At 37.9% G+C, this 20,831-nt stretch overlaps 3 protein-coding genes across 12 annotated transcripts in view; 1 reads left to right on the top strand and 2 right to left on the bottom strand.

The window, feature by feature from the left end:
• Window positions 1–3,049, bottom strand: part of LOC139940891 (uncharacterized) — a 91,682-nt gene extending 88,633 nt beyond the window's left edge. For 7 of the 8 annotated variants that reach the window (XM_071937269.1, XM_071937270.1, XM_071937274.1 and 4 more), the window contains exon 1: window positions 2,892–3,049. The gene's annotated coding sequence lies outside the window, so the exon portion shown is untranslated. Of the gene's footprint in view, window positions 1–2,722; window positions 2,801–2,891 lie in introns of those variants that run through there. The other variant, XM_071937272.1, reaches the window with a different exon arrangement.
• The window catches only part of LOC139940885 (alpha-N-acetylneuraminide alpha-2,8-sialyltransferase-like), a 35,405-nt gene extending 18,003 nt beyond the window's left edge, over window positions 1–17,402 (top strand). The window contains exons 2-8 of one of the 3 annotated variants that reach the window (XM_071937262.1): window positions 5,762–6,003; window positions 6,227–6,424; window positions 6,651–6,792; window positions 14,764–14,876; window positions 15,528–15,617; window positions 15,711–15,955; window positions 16,315–17,402. In XM_071937262.1, the coding sequence (XP_071793363.1) occupies window positions 5,828–6,003; window positions 6,227–6,424; window positions 6,651–6,792; window positions 14,764–14,876; window positions 15,528–15,617; window positions 15,711–15,955; window positions 16,315–16,544 (1,194 nt within the window). In that variant the 5' untranslated portion in view covers window positions 5,762–5,827 and the 3' untranslated portion in view covers window positions 16,545–17,402. Of the gene's footprint in view, window positions 1–5,560; window positions 6,004–6,226; window positions 6,425–6,650; window positions 6,793–14,763; window positions 14,877–15,527; window positions 15,618–15,710; window positions 15,956–16,314 lie in introns of those variants that run through there. The other 2 variants (XM_071937261.1, XM_071937263.1) reach the window with 2 other exon arrangements.
• Window positions 17,403–17,426: 24 nt separating this feature from the next.
• The window catches only part of LOC139940883 (uncharacterized), a 51,074-nt gene continuing 47,669 nt past the window's right edge, over window positions 17,427–20,831 (bottom strand). Inside the window, 1 exon segment of the mRNA XM_071937258.1 lies at window positions 17,427–20,569. Within this exon segment, the coding sequence (XP_071793359.1) occupies window positions 19,722–20,569 (848 nt within the window). The 3' untranslated portion in view covers window positions 17,427–19,721.

Below are 20,831 nucleotides of genomic sequence, written 5' to 3'. Positions count from 1 at the left end.
TGCTGCTTTCGCGATAATTTTTTCTCAACAACAAAATTTAATTAAATGTAGTAAAATAACCGAAATGTAACCTAAAACTTATGAAAATGATCTTTTAGCTATTAACAGTTCTATGCCTCTGCTGTGGATTTAAAATGTGTATTGGTTGAGTTGACAGCAAGTTGACGACTAGTACATGTAGTAGGACCCGAAGTGGTCCCTTCAAATTTCAAAGTTCAATCCAACTCAAATTAAATAGTGGACTGATTCAATTGTTCACCTCATAAAAACTCTAAATCTAGGCCTACCTCCATGTTCTCACCGGGTACCGATCACTTCAGCACCTTGCAAACTCGGCGAAATGGTCAAACACGTACAATTTCGACAGCTAGTCAACAGATTTGCTTTATTTTTAACACTTTCGAAAATCATGGCACAAATTCTATGAACATGAACTTAATCCTCAATGTCTAATGAATAACACTCAAAACACCATTGAGCAAATATTTTGAAAAAAAGGACAATAAAATTAACAGATCCCGAAGCGAACAAGTCACAAAAGTGTCCCAGGTTGATGTCTTTTGTGCATCGCCATTTTGTGACTTCCCGATATATGTAAACGCTTTATTTTTTGGTCACCAAGCGCTGAACCGCAGGTACCAGTCAGTTAAATTGACGACCTGCCGAGCCGCGGCCGAGTTGGACTAAACCATTCTGTAAAAGGGGTGTTATAAGGCAATGCAGCAGCGCGTGTGTGCTGTCCGTTTACTATGCCCGCTGTTCACAATATAGTGGTAAAAAATGAGCAAATCTGCCGACTAGACCATTTCGCCCTTTACAATTTGCGCATGCTTCGTAACCCTCCGGCTCTACCATCGGGAGGAGGGTTAAATTACTGCAACGTCAAACTCGGCACATCTGCAAACTCGCCATCTTGCAAACTCGCCACCCACAAACTCGCCACAAATACAAAATACAAAATGTTTGATTTTCACACTGCGTGGTAGGCCTCGGTTTGTAATCTGATAAAGTTCAGTTTATTTAGTTTTAAACCACCTCACAGTCACTTGACTATTCTAGTAAATTGCTCGGTAGCAAGTTGTTAGTCAAAAAAAGGCCACTGCCGAGTTTGCATTGTGTCGACATTCTTGGTGCCGAGTGATTGCTGAGTTTGCAACTGGTGCCATCGAGGTACCGAAGTGTCCGCTATTCTTCTCACCACCACCATCATCATCCCATGTTCTCACCAAAGCACGTAAACTATTATGGTGTCATGGGTTTTCAGTAGGTAGGATAATGGGAAAAGTTTTCATAATCAAAAACTAAATGAATTTTTTTTAAATCATCTATCCAACCTTTTTACAATTACACTTGGTAGTCCGCTATTTTGGAGTGACGTCCCATATGTGATTTTAGCTGCGATAATGTAACTCTCCTCCCGACGGTCGGGGAGGAGGGTTACGTTATCGCAACTGTCTAATGATTTATCGCAGCGTCATACGATATCAACCCTCATATGTTTTCGAACCCCAACTTTGATTACTGTTTACCGCGAGGTTGTGCAAGCTGCACCGGTTGCAGAAGCTATGCAGTTTACTCACGGTCTGTATATTTATCAGGCTTAATCATGCTGAGAATAAAGTTTCCTGACGTTGGTTATGCTCAAATATTTATAAAATGATTGATTTTTGGTACAAATCACTAGTGCATTATTATGCCAACATTCAAATGAGTCAAAGAAACATCATCCAACCTCGAAAGTTCAAAACAAAATTACTATCTGCATGATTGAGTTTCATTCTGTTTTAGTCATTAGATGGATCACGTGAGGTGGTTACTATTTGGGATTCTATGGTGTGCCAATATGAGGAAAAAATTAAAATATATTAAGTGAAAATGACAAAAGAATTTCTTTTGATTAACTGCATACCATAATAAATTCCGATAAGCGTATAAAATATTACGTCTATATTATATATATCATAGATTGGTTTCTTATCTCCTGAAACAAAACATTACTGGTCTAAAATGGAGGAAAACGGATTGTTATGAAGTGTGTGTGTTTTAAGGGTGTGGGGTGTTTTACTACCATGCCTTAAATGATTATATCTCCTGATTCTAGGAGTAATATAGTACTTAGCCATAATGCCATGGGACAAAAATGTAATTAAATGTGTTAAGTAGTAATTGAGTAATATTTTTGGTTTATTTTGCACGCCATACTAGCTTCGGAATATTCGATAAAATACCAACCAATGAAAGGTGTGAAAACATAGACGTTGCTCCAATGTCTACATGCATAAGCACCGTTAATGGCGCACTGTCTCTCGCAACGTAAAACCAAAACTTTAAAAATTTCAACACACCATGAAGTGTAAGTGTTATTGTTAAAAAATTGGATAGATGATTTGAAAAAAAAACATTCAGTTTTTGATTGTGAACAATAGACCTTATGCACATGACGTCATTTCAGTACGGCGCCCCCGCATTGAGGTCAAAAGGAGGTTGTTCATTGCCCAATCTATGTGTGTTTTGATTGTTCCGTCACCGTTTGACCTCAAAGATGGCGGCTGGATGACGTCAATGCATAAGGTCTATGTTCCTATTATTATTAAGTGTTATCCTACTGAAAACACATGACACCAGGATATACCAAAAAAATCATCATTTTATAAATGTTTGAGCATAACCTACGACAGGAAACTTTATTCTCAGCATGATTAAGCCTGATGAAAATACAGACCGTGAGTAAACAGCACAGCTTCTGTCACGGGTGTAGCTTGCACAGTCTCGCGGTAAACAGGACAAAGTTGGGGGTCGAAAACATGTGATTGTGAGGGGGTCGATCTCACATTGTGAATGTGACAACAATCAACATGACCCTACGAATATGTTTAGTCCAATGGACTTACCAAAGACTGATGCTACTGAATAGTGACTGATAACGATACAAAATGGACAGTTTTATCATGACGAGTTTGAAATGGTTGTTCGTGATCACTTCTTCAACAAGCTTCTACTTTTGCGATTTATGTGACTTGAGCATCGCATCCATGACATGTGATTTGGTCGGCTGCACGGACGACTGCCTTCGCTTTATTTTAACTATAGAGGGCGTCCTTCATAAACACGCGAGGTGCACCCAAAGGGTGCATGAACTACACCGTAAAATAAACTCTCAATGCTAAATATTCAAAAATACTCAACAAATATTTAAAATCTCTCACTCGGCGTCTTGAAAACTAGACACACAAACTTCAAATTTCTTTTTTTTTGGGGGGTAGGTTAGCCGTTTGGAATCTTTGGTAATTACCCTGGAAAAAAACCGACAATGTAACTTTTTCCCAAACCAACTCGCTGCCAGTTCAGGAGTCCCATTCCAGAGCCAAATAGAACCAACTTTAGGCCTACATTTATAAAATCTCCTCAAAAGTTGAAGCACAGAGCCCTCATGTAACGATACATTGTTGTAATTACACATTACACGATCTTATTGTTCAAAATATTTCAAGGGCCTACACAATTATGATAATCGGCTTTGGCGCATGAATGTTTGCCTTTTTAGTGTGGTAGGCCACACCCCGAGAATGCGGGTGCGTCACACAATGCTAAAATAACGCTAACAATACTTTAAAGTAAAACAATAAAAAATACTTACACCTCCCGATGAGTCTAGTGTGTCAGCAAATCAGTCTTTACATCAATGCGTATAACTATCTACTTGTTATTGATACCCCATGCAAAACAAATTAAAAACATTCAGACCATACTCCAAAAGGACTTCTATGAATGATGATGTCAAACAATAAAAGTCAATTTCGAACATTTTTTTTAAAGACATTGGACACTATTGGTATTGTGAAAGACTAGCCTTCACAGTTGGTGCACCGTGTATCTCAACATGCATAAAATAACAAACCTGTGAAAATTTGAGCTCAATGGTCGTCGAAGTTGCGAGATAATAATGAAAGAAAAAACACATCCTTGTCACACGGGGTTGTTTGCTTCAGATGCTTGATTTCGAGACCTCAAATTCGAAATCTGAGGTCTCGAAATCAAATTCGTGGAAAATTCACTGGATGGTGATATTGCTGAAAACGAATAGCAGCAAATAATCAGTATGGAGATTGAGCCAGCACATAAAAGCATAGGACAGCTATTGTTTTTAGGTCAACCTTTAAAGGCAGTGGACACTATTGGTAATTGCCAAAGACTATAGCCTTCACAGTTGGTGTATCTCAACATATGCATAAAATAACAAACCTGTGAAAATTTGAGCTCAATCGGTCATCAAAATTGCGAGATAATAATGAAAGAAGAAAACACCCTTGTCACACGAAGTTGTGTGCATTTAGATGGTTGATTTCGAGACCTCAAGTTCTAAATCTGAGGTCTCGAAATCAAACTCGTGGAAAATTACTTCTTTCTCGAAAACTATGGCACTTCAGTAGACGGAGCCGTTTCTCACAATGTTTTATATTATCAACCTCTCCCCAATACTCGTCACCTGGCTGGAAAGGTTTTATGCTAATAATTATTTTGAGTAATTACCTTTTACCAATAGTGTCCACTGCCTTTAAAATAATCGCCATTGTTTACCAGAAGCCGATAACGAGAGGCAGTTATTGTTCCCTGGGGACTAATTTTACTTCTGGTAACGATTCTAATATAACTGCATATCGGGCGGTTCAGGGACTAAAGGTTAATGTCACTGTCAGTGGAAATTTTATCTATTTTTTTTAAAGGCAGTGGACACTATTGGTAATTACTCAAAATAATTATTAGCATAAAACCTTACTTGGTAATGAGTAATGGGGAGAGATTGATGGTAACAAACATTGTGAGAAACGGCTCCCTCTAAAGTGCCATATAGTTTCGAGAAAGACCACGAAATTGATTTCGAGGCCTTCATATTTAGAACTTGAGGTCTCGAAATCAACCATCTAAACGCACACAACTTCGTGTGACAAGGGTGTTTTTTTCTTTCATTGATATCTCGCAACTTCGATGACCGATTGAGCTCAAATTTTCACAGGTTTGTTAATTTATGCATATTATGTTTAGATACACCAACTGTGGAGGCTAGTCTTTGACAATTACCAATAGTGTCCACTGCCTTTAAAGATTATTTTGATGCCATTGAGAGCCATAGTCGGGATTCCATATTAGACGAGAACGGAACTTATAATAAAATAGGCCATCCAACCATGGCCTAATTTAAGTGTTGCGTGCAGAGTCGAGTTTCCACTGTTACTTTAGTTAGTCCAACGCGCTGTACATGCTGGAAATTGCAACAAAGGGAACTAATACAATATCCATGACAACCGATGTATTGTCATAGATGCAATCAACGGCAGCTTCGTGGCAAATAATTGAGTTTGTATAAAAACAAAATTATTGGCTGCTTTTACCTTCGGTGCTCCTCGGAGCGTTCCATTTTCCAAGAAAGGGTGGGGCGGACTTTTCTCCGGGGATCCCCCAACCCCTGGTTACGGGCCTGGTCGTGATTTTGTGGAGGAATTTCTTCCTTCATGCATGGTTACGATGTATTCATGTAGACGCAGAACTCCTGCCTGGTTGACATTACTCTAGAGACTTGATGGCAAGTCTAGCCTCGCGACCTTCGAGTGTGCAAACAACACATTGTAACGCTTGAATGTTGCTGTTAGAGGTGCCATGCATAATTTCACAGTATAAATATTTATTTTGACCACACTTCCTTCATGAAATAACGTTTGGTTTGGGTCCTCGATCAGATTTACAGTTACGTATTTTGTTCCAGCCTTGCTGTTAATTCGTTCGATGAAAGGAAACTATTGGTTCATGGTTCAACACGATTCTCAAAGCCATGATTTACAAACTGACTGAAACTATGGAACTCCCTAATGTCAGGACACTCTTTGTGTTGGTGATCGTCACGGGTGCATGCATTTTTGGGCTTCTGACCGTTCTACACTCAACATGGACTTCGGACGGATCTATTCTCCCTCTTGAAAATGGACAACTAACACGTGGAAAATTGAGGTATCACACAATATTGGTATAGTAGCGTACTTGCATGTTATGCACATTTCATTGTATTTTCTTCTGTTTCTTTTGAATCAAAATGGGTTATAACTATCTCTTAAACTGGCAGGGGATACACACCACCCAAACTGTCATTGTATTAATCAGTGCGTCATCATTAGGCCTATATGAACTACGGAAAACAGTAGTTTCATCGAAAAATTCATTTTTTTCACAACAGATTTCCTGTAACGCAAGAGAAAGGCCTACCCAAACTCGAAAACGCACGACCTAGCGATGAAACGAGCGCCGTGCTTGCTTTACATGCGTCAGCTTCACCGACAGAAAACCATACTTCACCACCAAGCTATATTGACATGGTTAAGAAAGGAGTATCCCGTGTATGGGTATCCAATGAAACACGGAAATCTGGTGTCCGGTGAGTCTCTCTGGTTCTGAAATAAATTAAATAAATTTTCTTTTCGAAAATACTTTAGCGAAAGCCCGACAACCAACTGGAGAAGCCTCTCTTGGCGGGAGACAGTTCAATGTTGACTGGGATGCAACGGAGGAGGGTTGGTATGGGAATGCTATCATACGTTTTAAAAGTTTCTTTTTATCAGAATAAAATGAATAATAATTGTAATGTCTTGACGAGCCCACAGGAGGAAGCTGAACAGCATTCTGGACGCCAAGGAGCTCGCTGTGATGACGAAAAGGTTGACCAAGATTGGACAGACAATTAGGTTTGCTATCACTAACAAATCACGTGCGATGACGGAAGATATATACACTTCACTACCCGAGGTAATTGAATCTTACTGATACTTACCCTACCCTAGTGTACAAGTACAGTATACTACCCAAATCCAATGCGTGTGTGGGGCGTGGCACGTCGGGAGTCCTTGGTCATGTTTGTTTTTATGATAGTTGAGACGGTCTCAAAGATGTAGACTTGATTCAAGTCCCGTTCTCGTGCGGGAGGTCCCTAAGCATACCCACCGCCGTCAAAATGTAGCTATTGTGGTCCCGAGAATGGAACAGGTTGGGGAATGCAGAACATCACAAAACAATAGTTTTCTGAGATTGGCACGGGATTGGGAGTTGAGTCAAGTCTATCAAAGATGCCGCCCAAGAAAGATAAACTTAAGAATTGAAAGACCGAACGAACGAACAAACGAACGAACTAACTGTAAAATGCAACCTGGTTTCGCGTTGCACAGATCTTAAAAATCACAAAACATTGTTAAATTCAGTACAATAACAATTTACACTTCTTAGGGACGATACCATGGTATTATGATAAGTAAGATAGAATTGGGTCAGTATATAGACCTTATTGGTATAAGTGAGTCGGATGTTGATTGTTGATTAGCTTTTACCTTCATTTTTAGCTGTTCCGACCTACCGTCGGAACAGGTTTTGTTTCTGTCGTGATTTTTATTTTTTTTCTTATTCTTTGTTTCTGCCTAAAACCCATAGCATTTGTACACGTTTTTTTCTTTAAGCCTAATCTCCCAAACCATAATACGAAAGAGTGAGTTTATTATACAAAATTGTAGCTTAGAACATAAGCTTTACTCTAAATGTAAAAAATTTTAAGAATCTTAATTAATTAACCACGTAATCTTCCTTTGAATATAACTGGATGCAGTCGCTTCCATGTTATTGTTAAATATTATCTTTGGTAAATGCCATGCAGTATGTACCTATCATGAGTTGTGACTTCTTGAGATGAGTCTACGCGTTTGAATATAACTGGATGCAGTCACTTCCATGTTATTGTTAAACATTCTCTATGGTAAATGCCATACAGTATGTAACTATCATGAGTTGTGACTTCTTGAGAGGAAGTCTACTCATTCTGTTTTCCTACCATCGTTCAGGACCCATAACAATCTAACCGAGTTCTGGGCCCATATACTTTGCACGCGACAAAGTACGAAGGTTTAGGGATTTCGTTCAAACGAACGTGCGTAATTGAATAGGGGTTTTTGACGACGACGACACACCATCGTGTCCACAGATTTACACTAAACTTAAACAGTTTGCAGATAATGATAGTTGAAAGCTTCCCTTAAAATATTACTTGCTGTGGTGCTGTAGTTTTTGAGAAATTAGTAAAAAAACTGTCAACGTATGACTGGGACCGAGTTGGTTTGGGACCGAGTTGACCGGTGTCATGACAAAAACTGTCCGCTGGCAATAAGTGTCCGCTGAGCATGCGCAGTAGACCCTGGACACTATTTGGCATGTATTACGTGACAAATAGTGTCCGCCCAACAAAAAGTGTCCGGGCGCCGTGCTGCACAGTGCTGATTTATATTAAAAGTAAATACAAGCCCCCAAACAATAGACGAACAGAACACTCAAAAGTATGTCAAGATTAGTATCTTATCATGAAAACAGTGCAGGTTTAAAAAGTACGAATTGTGAAAGTGCTAAAATGTTCTTACGAATTATTTACAATAAAATACAACGAAGAAAGCGTTCAAGTAAAGACAAGCTAGGTTTTGCGTGTCTAAAAATATTATGTTATATACAAATTACACTAAAAATTAACCATTTACAAAAATACATGGAAATATAATATAAACAACTCTGAAAAGTATTACAATATACAGGCGAAATACGAAAGATAAAAATAGTACGATATAATTAAAATCAGAAATAGACATTCATGATTATAAAACCTGTCATTTAGAACACGAACAGCTGTGGGGTAAAAACTCTGCAAAGTACGGTTGGATCCAGATTTAATTGAACGGAAACGATTCTTAGACGGCATGGGCTGAAAGAGGGAATGTGCTGGGTGAAACTGGTCATCTACTATAGAGAGGGCTCGTTTTTTAACTCGAGAGAGATACAGTTCATCAAGAGATGGAAGTTGGCAACCTATGATTTTACCAGCTGTGCGAACGATCCGGCTGATACGCTTCCGGTCATCGGCTGTTGCATTGCCCCACCAAACGATCACTCTCAATCACCGCTCGGTAGAACTTCAACAGAAGTGGCTGACTGACATGGAAGCTTCTCAGCCGTCTCAAGAAAAATAATCTTTGCAATAAGTGTCCGCTGAGCATGCGCAGTAGACCCTGGACACTATTTGGCATGTATTACGTGACAAATAGTGTCCGCCCAACAAAAAGTGTCCGGGCGCCGTGCTGCACAGTGCTGATTTATATTAAAAGTAAATACAAGCCCCCAAACAATAGACGAACAGAACACTCAAAAGTATGTCAAGATTAGTATCTTATCATGAAAACAGTGCAGGTTTAAAAAGTACGAATTGTGAAAGTGCTAAAATGTTCTTACGAATTGTTTACAATAAAATACAACGAAGAAAGCGTTCAAGTAAATACAAGACATGTATAATAAAATACAACGAAGAAAGCGTTCAAGTAAAGACAAGGTTTTGCGTGTCTAAAAATATTATGTTATATACAAATTATACTAAAAATTAACCATTTACAAAAATACATGGAAATACAATATAAACAACTCTGAAAAGTATTACAATATACAGGCGAAATACGAAAGATAAAAATAGTACGATATAATTAAAATCAGAAATAGACATTCATGATAAACCTGTCATTTAGAACACGAACAGCTGTTGGATAAAAACTCTGCAAAGTACGGTTGGATCCAGATTTAATTGAACGGAAACGATTCTTAGACGGCATGGGCTGAAAGAGGGAATGTGCTGGGTGAAACTGGTCATCTACTATAGAGAGGGCTCGTTTTTTATCTCGAGAGAGATACAGTTCATCAAGTGATGGAAGTTGGCAACCGATGATTTTACTAGCGGTGCGAACGATCCGGCTGATACGCTTCCGGTCATCGGCTATTGCATTGCCCCACCAAACGATCACTCTCAATCACCGCTCGGTAGAACTTCAACAGAAGTGGCTGACTGACATGGAAGCTTCTCAGCCGTCTCAAGAAAAATAATCTTTGCAATAAGTGTCCGCTGAGCATGCGCAGTAGACCCTGGACACTATTTGGCATGTATTACGTGACAAATAGTGTCCGCCCAACAAAAAGTGTCCGGGCGCCGTGCTGCACAGTGCTGATTTATATTAAAAGTACATACAAGCCCAAAAAATAGACGAACAGAACACTCAAAAGTATGTCAAGATTAGTATCTTATCATGAAAACAGTGCAGGTTTAAAAAGTACGAATTGTGAAAGTGCTAAAATGTTCTTACGAATTATTTACAATAAATACAACGAAGAAAGCGTTCAAGTAAAGACAAGACCGTCAAAAGTATGTCATGGTTAGTATTTACTATTTTACTTAATAAATAATTAAAAAATGCAGGTTAAAAGTACGAATTGTGAAAGTGCCAAATGATCATAAATAATACGACTATTATATTCAAACACAAGCAGGAAAGCGTTACAAAAAAATAATAAATAAAACTAAAACTAAAAGGTTAAAAAGGCACGCTATGATGATGCACGCTAACCGCGGACACTATTTAGCAAGCTTCCGTAAGCAATGTGACGTCGTGGACGCTTGACCAATCAGAACACAATAAGCTAATGAGCGGACACTTATTGCCAGCGGACAGTTTTTGTCATGACACCGGGCTCGTTTCAGGCGACGAGCGTAGACGACGAAAATAGACCGCCCGGGATTTGGAATGATTTACGGGTAAAGTCACCTTGTTTGCGCCGAGGACCAATTGCCTAAACTAATTCCAGTGTTTCGCGTTACTTTCGGAAATTAGACCATGATCGACAACCAAAAACTCTTTGACAGGAATACAAAAGCAGAGATTTTATTATGCTGTTCTCTGGTGGTTGAGTGGCTCAGTTTTATAGAGCTGCTTATAATAAACAGGCAAAACATTTTGCTTTACAAAATTGCAGAAATTGAGCAGAACACCTGGATTCACAACTTGAACATGAGGCATGGGTTAAGCTGCTTTTTGTGTAAAAAGCTATTATGTAGTTTGGTCCTGGGCCAATGGCTTTTAAAGGAAAGAATCGCAGCGCTTACGTAATCAGTGAACTGTGCTTACGCTAAGCGTATTTTACAGCTTAGCATGGAATGTGTTCTTCACGTCACAATTCGCATCAACAAATTTGCTACAGTTGACTAATTGTGCTCAACTCCTGCGAAACTTTCACTGCGAAAACAGTGACTTAAAAATTTGATTTGCGTTCGCAGGAAAAACCGTGCTTTACTTGAGACAAAAGTACGCAGGGGCGACTAGTGTGCTTTAGTGTTAAACTCGCGACTACAAATTATTATTTGAGTCGCGACTACTGTTTTCCTCTACTCCGTTATAATCGTGTCCACAAATCGACTACAAAATTTGTCCCGACTACCTGTTTGGTGAACCAGTTGTGTTGGTTACTACTATTCGCAACATAATTAATATTGCCCTTGCGGCATAGCGGCACAAATCTTGAGAATCCGTACTTTATCTCGACAAGTGTCATAGTTAGTTTTGAAGTGCGACTAGTCGAGTAGTAAATTTCACTAGTCACATCCATTTGCAACATAATTAAAAATTTGTCCCGACTATATTGGTGAACCAGTTGTGTTGCTTACTACTATTCGCAACATAATTTATATTGCCCTTGCGGCATAGCGGCACAAATCTTGAGAATCCGTACTTTATCTCGACAAGTGTCGTAGTTAGGTTTGAGGTGCGACTAGTCGAGTAGTAAATTTCACTAGTCACACCCATTCGCAACATAATTAATATTGCCCTTGCGGCACATAGCGGTACAAATCTTGAGAATCCGTATTTTATCTCGACAAGTGTCGTAGTCAGGTTTGAGGTGCGACTAGTCGAGTAGTAAAATTCACTGGTCACCCATTCGCAACATAATTAATATTGCCTTTGCGGCACATAGCGGCACAAATCTTGAGAATCTGTATTTTATTTCGACAAGTTGAGTCATGATGGGAACTTGCTTAATGAAAAAAGATTCAGTAATCTGCTGAAGCATTGGTTTCTGCGCTTACGTCAAGCGAAATAGACTGCTTATAGCAGGGATTTCTTTTGTTTGTGTGCTTCCAAGCTCGCACATTATTTTCCAAGCTTGCACATCACAGTAAGCGGAAAACGGTGATCGTAAGCGCAGACTTTGGTGGTCATAAGAACCATGTAATTTTGCCCTATGAGTAGGTTTGGTAAGGCCTACACTTCAAACATGTAAAGTCAAAAAAGATTGTTAGTACATGAGGGGAAATCTTGTGAAACTGGTCCAATTTGACTCTGCTTCACTGCGTAAGCAAAGAATTGACACATCAGAAGCGCGGATATTATCGCTTACATAAAGCATATTTCACAGCTTAGCAGGGATATTTTTGCTTGTACGCGGTGAAACTTATCATATGTAATCTTTGCTTTGAACTAGTTGCACAGATATTTCAGCGCCTGCAAAGTAAGCGGAGAATGGTGGTTGTATAATAAATGGGCAGAGTTTGGTTGAAGCAGACAGAGCCATAAAACTGGGCCGTGTTCTATAGGGGAAATTATAGCTTGACATTATTTTTATGCCAGTTTTGGTCTCAGCGACGTACACATACAAGTACAGAGTCAGATACAGACATTACGGTGCAGAAATCGTGCAATTAAAATGTCTCATAAGAGCGCCCCCTATCGGCAGGAGTAGGAAAATAAAGGAGTATCTTACAAATTAATGTGTTTTTAAACACGTAAAATAATATCAAATGGAAGCGTTAGGATGTTTAGCTTAATTCCTATCATAAAACATATTAAGATTATTAATTAATTAACCACCAGTGACCCTCATTTGCATATTAATTAGGAAATCTTTGCAGCATCATATCTCAAGAACTTCACGGCCGACTTTTCAACTGTTTGTTCTTAAAGACTCCTTGGGGGTTGGAGATTAATTTGAAAAAACTGTGACCTCAAGTTGACCTCTACTTCCGCGTCAACCGGAAGTGTCACCATATCTCAAGAACTATACAGCAGATTTTCAAAATATTTTCAGTTATAAACTCCTTAGGCATAAAATACTAACTTTAAAAAACCGTGACCTCAAGTTGACCCATACTTCCTGGTCAACCGGAAGTGGGACCATATCTCAAGAACTATACAACAGATTATCAATTTTTGTTCAGTTATAGACTCCTTGGGCATTCAAGATTAGTTTGAAACAACTTTGACCTAATGTTGACCTTTACTTCCGGGTCAACCGGAAGTGAGCCCATATCTAAAAAAGTACAAAGCTAATGTTCAAACTTCAGTTATAGACTCTAAGGCAATAAATATTAGCTTTGGAAAACTGTGACCCCAAGTTGACCTCTACTTCTGGGTCAACCTGAAGTGGGACTATATATCAAGATATACACAACCGATTTTATAGACTCCTTGGCATTGCAGATTAATCTTTGGTAGCTGTGGGCCCATGTTGACCTTTACTTACGGGTCAACCGGGAAGTAAGACTTTATAACAAGAGCTACACAACTTTTTTGAAACCTTTTTCAGTTATATATTCCTTGGGCAATGAAGCACATAATCCAAGCAAAACAACACGGAACAGCTTCGTGTTTGTTCACAAACACTTAATGTCTAGTTTTTATTTGATGTGGTATTTGATGTGCAATTTTTGTGCCGTTTTTGTCCTTGTGCCCTTTTGTTCCTTTGTTATTTTTATTGTCTGGATCACCTTTAGATAGTGATTTTTTCGCTTTTTGGTTATCCGCAGGCTTGTTCTCTGTGTAGTCTTATTTTTATTACCTATTCTTTGTAGGTTCTGTTTGCCTGGAAATAAATAAATAAATAAATAAATAAATAAATAAAATGTGTTTAAAGACACTGGACACTTTTGGTAATAATATTGTCAAAGACCAGTTGGTCTCACTTGGTGTGTTTCTAAATAATATGCATAAAATTTAAAAAAACTGAGAAAAGTTGGGCTCAATTGGTCGTCGAAGTTGCGAGATAAAATGAAGAAAAATAACCTTGTCACACGAAGTTGTGTGCTTTTAGATGGTTGATTTCGAGACCTCAAATTCTGAATCTGAGGTCTCGAAATCAAATTCGTGGAAAATGACTTCTTTCTCGTAAACTATGTAACTTCAGAGGAAGCTATTTTTCACAATGTTTTATACTACCAACCTCTACCCATTACTCGTTACCAAGTAAGGTTTTATGCTAATAATTACTTTGAGTAATTACCACTAGTGTCCACTGCCTTTGAATTCTCGTCTTCCAAGTTTGAGTGTAGTCCTTCATCATTACTACAAGATGGATCCACACACCACACTAGTAATCAAATTCCACTTACAAACTTCCAATATGCTCAATTAAACTGGGAACCGTCACAAGTACACAATGGAACACTCTTATACTCACTCGTAACATGTTTATAGTAAGCAATAATATTGCTGTGCTCTCCAAATTTGAAGAAACTTGTCGAAAACAAACGCTGTTCCAACTTGGTATGTCGGAACAGCCACTAAAAGTACGTAGTTTTAATAAGGTAAGGATCATTATTTTTTATAAGAAACCTTAATCGGGTTGGATTCGTTATAATAACATAAAAAGTTACAAAATACATATAGCGCTTTATCATACCATATGGGCGGATCAAAGCGCTAAGAATTGTGTTCCTGTATGGTAATTTGGAGCTCGTTTTGAAAGTTAGATTGTATTATTTGGCAATGGCACACTCTATCGTCTTTTTAAGCAAATTATTCCACCCCACCCCCCCACCACCCCCCCAAAAAAGCATTTGCTACCTTGGGAAGTATGCGTATTGCTTTCTTTGATTCTTTTTAGCAATCCCCGTTCGCCAATGAAACACTGCAGAGATGTGTCGTGGTGGGAAATGGAGGAATTCTCACCAATAGCCGATGCGGTACAAACATTGATAGAGCTGACTTCGTCTTTAGGTAATCAGTTCTTATACTTTGCTTTGAAGGCAGCAGACACTTTTGGTAATTACCCAAAACAATTATTAGCTTAGCATTACACCTTACTTGGTACCGAGTAATGTGAGATGTTGATAGTATAAAACATTGCGAGATACAGCTCCCGCTGAAGTGACGTTGTTTTCGAGAAAGAAGTAATTTTCCACGAATTTGATTTCGAGACCTCAGAATTAGATTTTATGGTCTAGAAATCAAGCATCTGAAAGCACACAACTTCGTGTGACAAGGGTGTTTTTTTCTTTCATAGTTATCTCGCAACTTCGACGACTAATTGAGCTCAAATTTTCACAGGTTTGTGCTTCTATGCATATGTTGAAATACACCAAGTGAGAAGACTGGTCTTTGAAAGTTACCAAGGGTGTCCAGTGTCTTTAACTCTCGGTGATGTTGGTAAATAAAAACAAAGATTAGCAGCATATTATGAGCTCTGAATCATTATAACTGATTATTTCATTTCTTCGTTTGTTTTTTGTTTTAAACAGTTCAACGTGATGTGCGCCGTTATTTTTGGTTTAATTTGTTGAACTTCTGCTAAATGTAGACTATATCACCAAGTTCATTTCAATGCGATTATTGTCATTAGCCCTTTATCTTTATGTCTACTTAATTTAGGTGCAACACGCCACCATTGAGGGGATACGCAGAGGATGTTGGAACGAAGACTAACATTACTTCAATTAACCCTTCAATAATTGCCTCAAAGTAAGGACAATGTTTACTGCAAATTTCCCAATTTACTGCAATTTGTATCTCTGATGTAACAATAAACATATATTTTTTATTTTCACTCGTCAGATACAAGCGATTGCTGAATAAGGGACATAAGTCAACATTTCTCAATGATGTGAAGCGATTTGGCCGGCTTCTTGTCCCGCTATACGGCGTACCATCTGGGTACGCGTACATCGTTCCCGCCTTGAAACTTCTACAAACTAGCAACAAGTCCACCCCTAAAAAAATGCTGATCATCAACCCTAACCATTTCAGAGCTGTGGCTGGAATATGGGCCGAGATGGGGCTGAAAGATCGCATGACAACGGGTAGGTCTAGTACAGTTGTATCGAATCAAGCTTCTTGGATAAACAGTGGGTTCGGGGTTAAATCACGCATGCGGTGGTCTGTGTTTCACTCGAACGCGATTAGTCGATAAATTCGTAATAAAATGGCAAACAATGGCGACGAAGATCGAAGACGAACAAAAATGTACCGGCTATACGAAACATTACTTGTTTAACAACATAGGGAATAATAATTATTATCCAAGCAATTAACATAATTCCAATGGCAAGAAACTACTATCTATCGCAATTGTTTGTCTGTGAATAGATTAGAAAGGGTAATAAAAACGTTCTTCTTGATCACGTAACTATAGCATTCATTTCTTTTCTAACATTTACAGGTTTTTATCTGACGTCATTGGCTTTATCTGTTTGTGGTTCCGTGGAGTTGTTTGGATTTTGGCCGTTCCCGCTCGATACCATTGGTAATCCAGTCCCATACCATTACTACGGGAAAGACAAACTTACAAAAGGCGTGCACGATTTTAATTTAGAATTTGCTTTGTTGTATCAGTTGCACACAGATGGTGTGTTACGGATGCATGTAGGCTCATGCGTGTCGAACACATAGCTTGATTAGGACATTTGTTTCTAATCAATGGTGCAATAATGATGAAGTTATCTTGGCTCTTCAGTACGTCCTGAGACCTCCTTTCATCTTCTTACATGTTGTTACCTTGCAGCATTATTTTATCAGAGCAAATACTTAAACCGTTTTACTTTAAAGGCAGTGGACACTATTGGTAATTATTACTCAAAATAAACCTCATTCGGTAACAAGTAATAGGGAGAGGTCGATAGTATAACACATTCTGAGAAACGGTTCCCTCTAAGTAAAGCATCTGAAAGCACACAACTACGTGGGACAAGGGAGTTTTTTTTTTTTCATTATCCTCGCAACTTCGACGACCAATTGAGCTCAAACTTTCACAGGTTTGTTATTTTATGCATATGCTAAGATACATCATGTGAGAAGACTAGTCTTTGACAATTACCAATAGTGTCCAGTGTCTTTAAAATATACAGAACAAATTATCATGTTTAAGTGAGTTTACTTTATTTATCGCAAGTACTCTTTTCTGTACTGTTACAAAAGTGTTTACTAAATACAGGTATATTTTCCTTGTTATACAAACGCATTCTGAAATAATCTGTAAATAATTTGGAAAATAAAAAATCAGTCGACATCATTTTATGTATGTTAACTTTCTTACTTTGGGAAATATTTATGGAACTATCCACGGACAGGTTCCCCAAACGATCAAATCGTCGCTATTTACCGGAAGAGGTTTTTGGTATGTACGAGTCGTTTCTATGCAAACAAGAGCACCTAACATAATTGGTCAACACATTGGATTTAGGTACTTTTTGTAACACAAAACACAATGTCCACAGATTTACATTAAACTTACACAGTTTGAAGATAATGCTAGTAGAAGGCTTCCCTGAAAATATTACTTGCTGAGGTACTGTAGTTTTTTTAGAAATGAGTAAAACAATGTCATGAAAATACGTTTTTACATGCTTAAATAATTTTCATCTCATGATCACTGAGACGAACATTATTTTTATGACATTGTTTTTCTCATTTCTTAAAAACCCCAGCACCACAGCAAGTAATATTTTCAGGGAATGTTTCTACTATCATTGTCTTCAAACTGTGTAAGTTTAGTGTAAATCAGTGGACATTGTGTTTGTTGGTCATACAAAAAGTACATAGACCCTTTAAAAAAGTGTCTGATATACTTCTCCAAGACATGAGGTGGATTCAACGTTCGAATCTAAAAAACAAATGTTACACCAGAAAAACATCATCAACTTTGTCTCTATGAAAAATAAATATGAAATGTACTAGTTCCCAATACATGGACCATCTGGCCAGGTTTGCTTACATAAAAATCACTTGCCATCAATAAACTCAAGCTAATTATATTATATCATCTAAATTGCACATATAAATAATGAACACATTTTTTGGGAGATCAAGTCAGGTGAAAAGTTAAAAAGAATAATGAATAAATATTTTGTAACTGGAAGCATTTTCAGCCTGGATTATAACAATACTCGGTAGATAAACTATGGCAATGTCCACATAAAATCCTCTAAAATTTGACACAACTCAAAATTCAACATAGTTTTTTGATATAAAAGTACTCCACCCAGTTATTATAAAAAAACCTAAATTAGCTTACTTTCATCGCCAACAGCTGTAAGTTCATGTACCAAAAATACATATTATGTTAAGAATTAAAACATTGGTTACCAGCTAAATAAACACTTATTTATTTATAGTTAACTTTGTATTGTTTGTTCTCATAAAACGGATAATTCTAAAAATAAAAAACTTTCCAGGCAATTCAGCGGTTTGTCTTTCTACACTTGAATGGTTAACCCTACAGATTAATGGGAGATCTCTGGAGTAAGGAGATAAGTAAGATCACACTTAAGTGCTTATTTCTCCTTAGGAATGAACCAAGTGTGGCCGTGGGTTTTAAATTTGTTGAGAATTTGCTTTGTTAGTGAGAAAAACACTGATGAAAAATCCATCTTCAGACTGCATGCATTAGTAAACTGTTATTTTGCAGACAAAATATATGCCTAACGTTTGTTTGCATTCTGGCAAATATGTGTGATATATTTCAGGTATAAGTCACTTATCAGGTTATAAAACAAAAAGTTAAAATCTGAATAAAAAACTTCAAACAATTGCGTAAAATCTGTTAAAATTAAATAAAATTCCTTCTTCATTACCCTTTAAAATCTTTCAGATCATCAAAGTCAAATAAACATTTCGAAAAAAAAAACCCGAAAAAAAACCCAACAATTTGTTTTCTTCGTTGATGCATACATAAAATAAGAAATACATACATTTTAATGTTTAAAAAGAAGAAGTACATATACTTCAATGTTTTAAAATAAGAAGTACATTTTAGTTTAGTGTTTTGAAATAAGTACATGTACATATATTTTAATGTTTATGTTCACATTACAAACAGAAAGTAACAGTGACACAAAAACAACTTCTTCCAAGTCAAGGAAATGTCACGACTTAACGTATTCATGATTTGTTTGATTTTAACTTCAACTTCAATGAGAGTAATATGAAGCAATGGGACAAAACACTGTCTTATCAGCTGCTTTAAAAAAGCAACAACATAATAATGATGTCACTTGGGCGAGGTGACAGATGTACCGCCCCAGTCAAACTCCCCGCCTGACGCTGTCGTCGGAGCATATTAAAATATGGTTGGAAAGACACTTTCAAAGTAGAGTATAATGATTCACACAAATATCCCTAGAAATTGTGCGGCTTTCCTTTTACTTTGTCAAGTAACACCATCCGCAATTTTATGAAGTCAAAATTTTGTTAAGTCGCAAAGTAAAAGGAAAACCACACAATTTGGAGGTCTATTGTGTGACTCATTATATTCTACTTTCAAAACAGCTTTCGTACAAATTACATAAAAGCTTTTTATAACCAAAGTGCCAACCTGAAGGCAATGTTTCCATTTAATTATGCAACAAAATTTTGACAAAGAGCCCCATTGCCGTAAGGTCAAATATTAGAGGTAAAAAATGAGACAAAAGGATGAAAGGAGATCGAAATATTTTGCTTTTGAAAAGTATAAAACGTAGTAGTGGATAGATCGGAAATCTTATTGAGATATCCCTCTTAGACCTCCATGTACACTACTGTTTGAGGGTCTAGGTCACCACTGGGCTACCCTTACACACACAATTCCAAACTTCACTTGAAACACATACAGCAAGGAGACCTTTTGTCTTCCTTCCAGAACTCAGTAGGGATGGAACGAGTAAAATCTTTAGCCACACGACTTGTCCTTCTTCTGCAGAGAAGAATTGCCAGGATGAATTCTGCTTTATTGTGAGAACATTTGAGGTGGGATCGATGCTTTTCAGCATTTCTTGCAGAACCATCTGGAGCTCTGCCTTCACTGGATCTCAAGAAATCTCCAGACACGCTATAGAACAACTGGTCATCGATATCACAGAAGTAGTAGAAGTGGTTAGAGTCCGTAAAGAAGAGGTGTTTGGATTCAGACACCTTAGAAGCCCTGCCGAAATGGGAGGACGAGGATTCCTTAGTACTAGAACTTGATGAGGTAGATGTTGGCTGACCTCCTGAAGGAAGAGGTGCTTTTATCCCCTGATCATCGCTGGAACTCATGTCTCCTTCAGATCCTTGTTGATTCTGTCTCTTTTGGCTGATTAAGGAGGAAGGTTCCTGCTCGTTGGGTATTGATGGAGGACTATCTGAGTTATCCACAGCAGATACATGAACATCAACCTTCAGGGTGATTGTCTTCCTGACAACGTAGTCCGATCGAGACGTTGAGCTATCGTCGCTTGTCTCAATCTCCTCAGAATAGAAGTCTGAAATTCTTCTCTTGGATCGTCGCCTCTTCTGTTGACTGAATGATGACTCCAGGTTATCTTCTGAGCTATCATTATTCATGTCTTTGCATCGGTGGATAGAGGTCGTGGGTAGACTATGGATTGTGACCGGTGGAAAAGGAGTACTGTCTGTCACACTAGCATCCGAGGAGAAGTCACCAAAATCATCGGATAGAATATCTAAGAGAACAAAAATATTTTAATTTTACACTTTATTTGAAAACAAAGGGTTGAGTTACCAAAATCACTTAACACTTTCCCTGAAGGCATTTTTACTAAGTAACTTTGAAGTTAAGTTATTTCATATACCATACACGTTATTTCATATACCATACACGTGGCTCTTCTCTGGGCCCAATTTCATAGCGCTGCTTAAGGGTAAGCAAATTTGCGTGCTTACTGTAGCAAACAAAATTTGCTTAAGCCTTAGCGTATTTCACAG

This window comes from Asterias amurensis, chromosome 8, assembly GCF_032118995.1.
Source record: "Asterias amurensis chromosome 8, ASM3211899v1".
Lineage (NCBI taxonomy): Eukaryota > Metazoa > Echinodermata > Asteroidea > Forcipulatida > Asteriidae > Asterias > Asterias amurensis.
This window is presented reverse-complemented; position numbering and strand designations above follow the sequence as displayed.